Source organism: Musca autumnalis, unplaced genomic scaffold (assembly GCF_047663935.1).
Source record: "Musca autumnalis isolate F117 unplaced genomic scaffold, ASM4766393v1 scaffold_4, whole genome shotgun sequence".
In the NCBI taxonomy this organism is placed as follows: Eukaryota; Metazoa; Arthropoda; class Insecta; order Diptera; family Muscidae; genus Musca; species Musca autumnalis.
Window position 1 is genome coordinate 94,693,837 of NW_027411977.1, and position 10,370 is coordinate 94,704,206.

At 38.5% G+C, this 10,370-nt stretch overlaps 1 protein-coding gene across 2 annotated transcripts in view; it reads left to right on the forward strand.

Annotated features, from left to right (window-relative positions):
• The window catches only part of LOC141404051 (neurobeachin-like protein 1), a 285,955-nt gene that overhangs the window by 36,664 nt on the left and 238,921 nt on the right, over positions 1–10,370 (forward strand). For both annotated transcript variants that reach the window (XM_073987297.1, XM_073987298.1), the window contains 6 exons: positions 2,745–2,997; positions 3,073–3,246; positions 3,309–4,580; positions 4,658–5,779; positions 6,406–6,742; positions 6,804–6,991. In XM_073987297.1, coding sequence (XP_073843398.1) covers positions 2,745–2,997; positions 3,073–3,246; positions 3,309–4,580; positions 4,658–5,779; positions 6,406–6,742; positions 6,804–6,991 — 3,346 coding nt within the window. The remainder of the gene's footprint in view (positions 1–2,744; positions 2,998–3,072; positions 3,247–3,308; positions 4,581–4,657; positions 5,780–6,405; positions 6,743–6,803; positions 6,992–10,370) is intronic.

Consider the following 10,370-nt stretch of genomic DNA (forward strand, 5'->3'; position numbering starts at 1 on the left):
ATCGGCTCCTGCTGCTTTATTATTCTTCAGCCGGTTGATTGCTGCTTTTACCTCATCTTGGCCGGTCGGTATACATTCTATACCATCTTCTGGGATTGGACCTGTGGTATCATCGTCTTCGCTACTATTGGATACCAGCAGATTGGAGAAATGTTCCTTCCATATCCTGAGCACGCTATCTGTATCTGTTACCAGATTACCTTGCTGGTCTCTACAGGAGGATGTGCCTGTACCAAAGCCATCTGTTTGATGTTTCACTCTTTGGTAGAATTTTCGGACTTCATTCTGTCTCCTGTACATCTCGATTTTTTCACACTCCCGCTTTTCCATTTCTCTCTTTTTCTTGCGGAAAAGCCGTTTCTCTTCTCTCCTTTTCTCCCGATATCTCTCTCGTGCGCTGCGCGTTGCTACTGATTGTAAAGTAGCTCTATATGCCGCATTTTTCTCTTCGGTAGCAGCACGACACTCCTGGTCATACCATGAATACCTTTGTGGAGGTGTCTGGAATCCAAGTATGGATTTTGCGGCTGTTTGCATGGAGTGGGCAATATGTTGCCATTGTGTTGTTATGTTATCAGGACAAGGAGTGCTCGCGTTAAGCAATTGGGCTAGTTGAGTGGAATATGCTGTGGCTATCTTTTGTGTTTGCAGCCTATCGATGTCCAACTTCCGCGTTGAGTCTGTTCGTGCTTTATTTGCAACGTTTAGACGGGTACGTACCTTTGCTGCAACAAGGTAGTGGTCCGAATCAATGTTTGCGCCTCGGAACGATCGTACATCCAACACGCTGGATGAATGTCTTCCATCTATCACAACATGATCAATTTGATTACTTGTTCTTTGATCTGGAGACAGCCAGGTGCCCTTATGAATATCGAGATGATTAAATCTGGTACTGCTAACTACCATGTTTTTTGCGGCTGCAAAGTCTATTAGCCTCATACCATTGTCAGATGTTTCACTGTGGAGACTGAATTTCCCGACTGTTGGGCCAAAGATATTCTCCTTTCCAATTTTGGCATTAAAATCGCCTAGAATGATTTTAATGCCATGGGCAGGGCAACTGTCATATGTTTCTTCTAAGCGCTCGTAAAATATATCTTTGGTCTGTTCGTCCTTTTCTTCAGTGGGAGCATGAGCACAAATAAAGCTGATGTTGAAGAATTTAGCTTTTATTCGAATTGCAGCAAGTCTTTCATTCACTGGGGAGAAGCTTGATACCAGATGTTTTAGTCTCCGACTAACTACGAATCCGCAACCAAATTCATGCTTTACGTCATGGCAGCTATAATACAGTGCGTCACCTTTAGGTGTTGTTGTGACGCCTTTCCCAATCCATCGTATTTCCTGTATGACAGTAATATCGGCCTTGTACTTTTCAAGTACATCTGCCAATGCGAAGACTGCACCTTCTCTATAAAGAGTGCGAACATTCCAGGTGCAGATTCGCAGATCATGGTCCTTAAAACGTTTGCGGGGTTCGTCAACTTTAGAGGGGTTTGTTTTTCTTTTCTTTCGTTTTTTCATAGTAGGCTGTTTTTTCTAGGGGAGGGTTACTAACCCGACGCCCAAACCCAAGTTTTTAACGTTCTTATGGGTGAACGCGCGGCACATGTTAGCTCACTACCTTTAACGGGTGTTAAAGGCAGTTCCCCAGGTGACACCACGGGGAGGTCAGTGTCCACTTGAAATGAAAGAGGGACCAAGATAAATCCTGGGCTTTGCCATGTTAAAGCCGGTCAAGACCGTTGCTTGGTATCATTCATCCCCTACGTTACCTGTTTACAACGGTATATTATTTTTCAAATCATCCGTTCCTAGAATCTTTTTATGTTCTAGAAAGTTGTTTATTGAAATCTTAGGTACATTTTTGTAGTTGACTGTAATCTTAATTTTTGGGCGGTTCGGTATCTGTGGACCGGCATCGGAAAAAAGTATAAAAATCGAATATTTTCAAATGTTTTTTTCATAGACATTTCGTATGTTCCAGACAGTTGTTTGCTGTAATCTTTGCTAAATTATAGTGGTCCATTGTTTTTTTGAATTTTGAACGGTTAATATCTATGGAACAGGGACCGAGAAAAGAGGATAAAAATCGCATTTTATTTGCTATTTTTACCATTAAGAACCATTTCTACAGAGTTCGTATGTTCTAGAAAGTTGTTTACTAAGATCTAAGATACATTTTTCTAGTTGGTTGTTTGCTTCAATTTTAATCGGTTTGATATCTGTAGACTAAAATCCGGGAAAAAATTAAAAGGGAAATTTGACCTTGAAGATTTTGACCCTGAAGGTGAGGTTGAATGGATTTTATGTGGTCACAATTATTATTCTTTAAGACGAGAGCTACAACTTTTCTTCTACGAGTAAACCCAAATTCTTAGCGGTTTAGAAGATATGATCCTGACAAAATGATCCCTTTTGCCATCAGGGCCTCAGGTCTTTGGGGGCCCATAACCGCGAAAGTTGAAGTGATAGGGAAAAACGCCGGGACACGTATCTTCTTATATTTGTTTTTCTATCACACTACGATGTCAGAATATGGTTAATAAACCATTTCACCAAAAATTACACACAGTGTAATTAAAAATATCAACAATATCACTATAAAATGACATTTCCCATAATAAACCAAAAAAAAAAAAAAACATTTTTTTATTTTATCTCGTTTTCGGCAAGCATATAACTTTTCCCTAGTCACTGTGTAATGTATTTTCTTCGCGTTTTTTATTTGTCTCTTATAGTTTACGTACCGGCAGTAATACAGGTTTTGAAATATTTATACAAAACAATGGTAACATTGTTGTTGCTGCTCTAACCAAACGGGAATACTTGACCTCTTCGGTGGCTTCTACAACTCTCTTGGATGGTCAATGGCATTATGTAACTGTTGCCATTACTCCACCAAAAAGACCTTTCTCCTATAGTCAAATAAATGTTTTCATTGATTTTGTACAAAAAATAAGTGCAACGCTAAAAGTTGCAGCCATAAATGAGGTAAGCTCATCTTTGGAATTTTTTTATCGAACACAATTTATTAATAAATTATTTTTTATGTTCTTCTTACTAAAGCCTTTCTTGTATTGTTCTGTTGGTTCGGCATTACAAGAAATAAAAACACCAGCCCAAGCAAATGCAGCAGCAAATACAAACACAGGAAGTTTATCGAGAGTATCTTCGCAAGATAGCAATCAAGGCTATCGTGGCATGCTGCCCAGCTTGTTGGAAAAGACTTTGTCATCAAATGTAAGTTATAGAAATAATACCAAGTCAATTGTGCACAGTTTTTTTATTTATTTTTTCTATAGGTTTCCAACTACTTTACCTTACCCTTGAGATCACAATCAACATCATACGATCCGAATGTTAAAAATTTCCCCATTGGCATGCAGGAAACTGTGTTCGGTGAACAACAATGCCTTGGCGGTGAAGTGGGTGGTGTATTACTGGCCGAACCCACCACCAGTTTAAAAACAATTTTTGATGCTGGCATTAATTTTTCTTCCATATTTTCCCAAGACAATGATTTATTGGAGCTGACGTCACGATTTGTTTTCTGCTATGCTCCCGGAGCCTATTCCCATAATACCTGTTTGGATTTAATACCAAGTGGAAAACATATGGGCTTGGTACAGGCACAACATTGTGCTATAGTCAAAATACAAGACACCATTAATAGTGTGGGTGGTGTTCAAGCCATATTACCCATACTGCATCGGATTATCAAAGAAAACAATGAGGAGTTTTCGTTAAGCACAAACGATACAGAGGGTTTGGATTCTGGTGGAGAACCAATAAAAACACCCATGACCGAGGAATTTGCCGATTGGGAAATATTGTCTACCAATTCTTATACCGAATGGAAAATGATACAATTTCCCATGGCCAGCTTTATGTGTTTCATACGTTATCTTACCCATGAACATGACAATAATCAAGAGAATTTACTACATTCGGAATGTTTATCAATTGTGGGTATGATGTTACAAAAATGTCCGCCAAAATTATTTGATGTGAATGCTTTAATGGCCACCCATTTGTTTATGGAATCACTGCAGGGACACAAAACGTCTACGGGCCAGTCCAATGTGGCCCTCCTAGATGAACTATACACATCGATAGCTTTTAATTTTGACATTTGGGTTCGTATGCCATTCCAAATCACATTGGGCCATGTGCAATATTTGGGTGCTATGATTAAAAATGATCGTAAATACTTTCGCAAAAAATTTGGTATACAATTTTTCCTTGACACAATTCGCCAATATTATGGTACACCGGAAAACATAACACCCGAAGATGCCAAAACCATACGTTCCACCATGTTTGGGATTGTTCGTTTCTATCTACAAAAGGATGTGAATATCAAGGAGATTGGCACAATGATTGCCTTTTTGGCTTCGGTGAAACAAGACCATATTCTCATAGAGTTTTTGGAGATCATGAATATGCACATAAAGGGTAAAAACTGTCGTGATCAACTAATTCTCTTGCTGCATGAGCCACAAGCAGCCAATTTAATTTATAACTATTTCATAGATAAAAATTACAGTTGTGAATTACAAGAAGCTGCCATAAGGGTAAGTAAGAGGCAGACTATTCCTAAGAATTTTTTAAGTTTGAATAATTTCTCCCCTTTATGTCGGTCTTTCCCTAGTTTATAAGCAGTATATTGTCCACCTCACGTGTCCACCCGAAATACAAACAAATAATGCGTTTACATGATCCCACCACTGATGCCTCTTTGTTTCCTGGGCTATTTTCATACACCATTCCCATGATGTTGAGCTCTACCATACTATTCCATTTGTTGGATGAAATGTTGAATCCGGAAATCGATTATTGTGGCATTATGTTTTTGGTACACAATGTCAGTAGTTGTGAGTTACCAGTCAAATTGGAAGTTGCCAAACGTTTGTTGCAATGCACCTTTACCAAGCAAAATTCTGCCCAAGCTATTGCTAAACAACCGGGCTGGCAAGAATCCATTGCCCGTTTGCTCATACGACGGCCCATTGAAAATGTTAAACCCGATGAAGAGAAACGCAAAAGTTTCGGCATTAATTTGGATGTCTTGTTGGAGGATGAAAATAAATTCGACAATCAAGGTGACCTCATCAATTTCTGTGAACAACAAATCGAACAGATGGAGGGGCAGGATCAAAATGAAAGTGGCCTGATACTTAATGAGATACAAGCCAGCGTCTCGGAGGCAGCGAATGTACTTGAAAGTGAAATAAAAGAATTGGCTGACACCGTGTCCGGTGTGGTGGTGGAAAATGTTAGCTCGGTATTTTCTGTTATCCGGCAAACCACCCATGATTTGCAAGACACTTTTGAATCGCTGACACATCAAACCAGTACAACCAGTAGTACAGATACATTAGACAATACACCGCCGGCTACAGGCAGTAAGCAACGCACGGAATCCGTGAGTTCAGATAGTTCATCGCAATCTGCAAGGACTGGAGCCAAAAAAGGTGATTCAATAGAAAGCAACTTAGGGTTTTCTTCAGAAGCAGATGTTGATAGTGAGGAGCAATTGGTTTATTTGGTAACCAATACATTGTTTACGATATTTTGGAGAGGAGTGGGAAATGATCATCCCGAATGTTGGAAGGAAAGAGGTCAGGTTTTGGGTTGCATAAATCTATTGGCCCTCAACAATGAATTGGTGGCCTCGCATTTGTCTCTGCGTTTAAGGATATTGGAAATGGCCGTACAGGCTTCATTGTTTGATTTGGCGGAACATGGAAATCAAACTTTAATCAATCAAGAGGTGGGTACTTTTCTAAAATTTAAAAGTAAATTGTTGACTTTGTTTTGTTGGACTGCAGAATATATGTACATGTTATGTGTTTATTTTTAGTTAAATTCCATATTTTGTTGCTTCAAATATTTAAACAGTAGTGGGTATATGACTATTGCATAGTCCCAGTTTACATTAGGCGAGTTTACTTACGGCAATTGTCAGTTTGATGGAGAGAGAGGTGAGGCATATGGTAACCCTTTGCCTCTCAGCCCCCCTCTCTGACTGACAATTGCCGCAAGTAAACTCGCCTAATGTAAATTAGGACTTACTCCGACTCAAATGTGCGGTCATCAGATTAAGAAGGATGCAGAACATTTCTCATATTGTTTAATCTTTTGGTTTCTCTTGTTGAGCTGATTATCTACACATAGTCGGCGGTCGCAAACTGATGAGGATGACTGGTTTTATCCGAAAATATTGCCCTCTCTGCCTTCACCCAAAGTAATCGATTTCATTGCCCACTGTTAAACATTTTGTTGTTCTTCGAATATTTGAAGCAACAAAATATGGAAATAAACACATAACAAAATATGAAAATCAACACATAACATTTAAAATAAATCTTTAATTACCTTTTTTTCTCCATTTTGTAGAATGCATCACACATACTACGCATGGTCTACGACTTGGTGGTCTTGGGTTCCAATGAAGATGAATCGAAAAAATGCTCCACCAAACTTTTGGATGGTGTCTTGGCGCTACTGGATGCCTTAATGATATTCCAATCTGATTCATCTGATGATTGGTCCGACATGATACGCCTGTGTCTGGGTTTACTATTAAAATGTTCACATCATCCCAATCCAGGTGTTGTGGCAATGGCAACTGCCAAATTACATGCCATACTACAGAGTCGTAATGCAGCCAATCCCAATGAATTGGCTTATTTGTTATTTTCCATCAACAAAGCTTTGGATATAGCCATTGAGGGTAAGTTGAATAAAACAAAAAAAAAATGTTTTTATGCCTAATCGTATGTCCTGATTTACAGTTGGCAATCCCGAACAATATTCATTCCTTATGCCTGTCATGAAGGCTTTAATAGAAAAATGCCGCATTGTATTTAATTTGGATTCAGTATTACCAGATTTACCACCAACATCATCGGGTCCAGTATTCTTCAATGATTTTCAAATGTATAGCACCAGCAAAAAATGGAGGAATTTCATGGAGCGAATTGTAAGTAGACTAAAAAACAAAAACAAAAAAATTAAAAGTATTATAGAAACAAATGTTTTTGTATGTAAATAGTTAAAACTTCGACTTCGCAGGTGATTCAGACAATTACATGCCCAGGTGGTTATAAAAGTACGTATCTTTTTTAAGGCACACTCAAGTAGACTTACAAGTGCATCGGTATGTTTCCCATATTTGAGTTTTCCACTGAACCTTCGACTTTCAGATTATGGGTGAACCATAAGTAGGTCCTCCCTTAGATGCCTTGAAAGAGGTGCTATCACAATTTCCATGGTGGTTTAACCCCATCAAAATTATGTTAAATATTTTCTGAATATTTTAGTCAAGTGGTTTCTATTCGATACGCCACACAGTGGTCCAAATCACTGATCTAGCGGCGCAAAATTAATAACTTGGAAACGAATGAAGATAGCTTTCTGAAATTTTGCACAAACGTAGTATGTGTCCGTGTGTAATAATGGACTAAATATGAACAACATCGGCTAATATTTTGGTATAGCCCCCATATAACGGTACCTCCTGATATTCGGTATTTTGAGGATTTAAGCCACCCTTTCCTTCCAAATTAGTTGTAATTTGGTACTTGGGGTTCCTAGTGGTCACTAAACCTTTCCACCAAAAATTGTGGACATAGGTCCACGTTTGGGTATAGGCCCATTTTAAGGTACCTCCCGATTTTCAGTATTTTGGGGGTTTACAGCTACATTTTCCGGCCAAATTAGGTGTCATTTGGTATTTGAGGTTCCCAGTGGACACAAACATTCTCCACCAAAAATTGTGGACATAGACCTACGTTTTGATATTGTCCCCATATAACGGTACCACCCAATATTCGGTATTGTTAGGATTTTGTCTACATTTTCAGACCAAATAAGCTGAATTTTGGCATAGGAGGTTCTCGTTGGTTATACATCTTCTCCACCAAAAATTGTGACCATAGGTCTACATTTTGATATAGCCCCCATATAACTGTACCGACAGATTTTGGCTATTTTGAGGATTTAGGCTATTTTTCAAGACCATTTATCAGCAAGATTTACAGCTAAATTGGGGTCATTCGGAATCTAGGAAGTCCAAATTAATTAGTAAAACCAAAATTGGACTGGACCTTAGAGGACCTTTGTAGTTACGCTCCATTCTATTTCTATAAAACCATGTAACATTTTTTATACCCTCAGCCTTTAGGCTATGAAGGGTATATACACTTTCATACGGGCAAAATGTGCCTCATCGAAATAATGGTTTTAGACCCCAAGTATGTTTGGACGAAATGTGTTTCAGACAATTTGGAGTCGATTGAGCAATGTCCGTCCGTCTGTCTGTCTGGCTGGCTGGCTGGAGCGCACGATAACTCTCGAAGGGATTAACAGATTCGGTTCAAATTTTGGCTTTCGTAATATTTTGTCCAAACTTAGTTTAAGTTCGAAGATAAGCTATATCGGTCCACTCCTTCCGGTACCTCCCCCACAAAAGTTCGAAAATGTTCGGAAAATTTGTACGCACGATAACTCTTGAAGGGTGTAACCGATTGGGTCCATACTTTGCCCATCGTGGAGCGTGTACCAGACTTAGATCAGGTTTTAATATGGACTCAATCGGTCCACTCCGTCGGGTACCTCCCACACAAAATTTTGGAAAAGTTCAGTTTAGGAACATCTCTCGAATCGCTTTGATTTTTGCTTTAGCAACTTGTATTCACTGCCCCCCATACGACGGTATAAGTTTCATCAGGGGCAAGTCCATACTTCCTGAGAAAATAGCCTGAAAGTTGCAAAAAACCCCTATGACACCGTGTGAGGAGGTTGGAGGGCAAAATAACTCTCGAACAGGTCTGCCGATTCGGTCCAAAGTTTGGCCCTAGTAATATTTTGTCCAAACATAGTTTAAGTTCGAAGATAAGCCATATAGGTCCACTCCTTCAGGTACCTCCCCCACAAAAGTTCAAAAATGTTCGGAAAAATTGTGCGTACGATAACTCTTGAAGAGAGTGGCCGAATTGGTCCATACTTTACACATCCTAATATATCTACCAGATATAGATCAGGTTCAAATATGGACTATATTTGTCCACTCCATCCGGTACCTCCCACTCAAAATTTCGGATACATGTTCACTTTAAGACCTGCTTTCGAATCACTTTGATTTTTGTTGAAGCAACTTGCATTCGCTGCCTCAATTGCGATGGTAAAAGTTGTTTCAGGGGCAAGTTCATACTTCTTGAGCAAACATCCCTGAAGGTCTAAAAAACCCCTATGGTACCATATGTAGTGGATGGAGATCCATTCTTTTTAGTATCTCCTCCGCAAAACTTTTGATATTAAATCCTAATCAACATTTTTGTCAGTTCAAACGCCCAAAATTTTTAAAACTCCCTAAATACATGCGTTGTTTCAATATACACAGGCTGAGGGTATATCTCTGTCGGCAAAGCCGACTGATACTTTTTTACTTGTTTTTTTTTTTTTTTAATTTAACTTACACTCTCCTCTATCAATAAAAAATAAACTTTGTTTAGTTTTATTACGAATTTATTTAACAAATAAACAAATATGAAATCAGGTTTTAGCAACAATTTTGTTAAAATCTGATGCATCAAAATTTCTTGCACTTGACAGTGAATAACTGAGTGAATATTTACAACAACAAAAATTAAAAAAACAAATTTTTAGTCAGCAGAGTGTCTGTAATCGATACAATGGAAAACATTTCGCAATTTTATACTTTGATTTTTTGACTTTCGCGCCGCTAGATCAATGGTTTGGACCAGTGTGCGCCGTTCGGACTCGGCGAAAAAAGGAGGTCATAGTAAACATTATGTTGGCTGACTTACAGCATCCTGATCTCATCAGTAAAATGTAAAATATTTATTATCTCAATGTAACCCACAGCAATTCGGAGAGTTTTTATGTTTGCAAGATTCCAGAGGCTACGAATGTCCAATTTCCTTTGTCTTAAGAGAAGTAATTTTTAAAACTTTACTCCAGGATTTCAAATTATGACTGATTTAAAAGGAGTACGAAAAGAAGTGATGGTATTGTCGAAGACTACCCCAAGGACTTCGACTACAATTTCTAGCCCTTGGTTTAATTATCTCGTCCAGTAGGACTATTCTGTAACTTTTATCGATTGAAAAGTTGTTAAAATTTCTTTTGTTTTTGTAACAACTACAAAACAAACAAATGAAATTGTTGTAAAATAAACAATGAGTAAAGTTGTTAAAAAGTTACTGAATAGGGGGGCAGGATGTTAATTCCCACACGACTATAAAATGCCTTACACAGATCAAGAGCTGCCGTTGTTGTTGTTGTTTTACAACGCAAAGATGTTCGTTCATATATCTTTTTCAGTTATCTGATTCTGT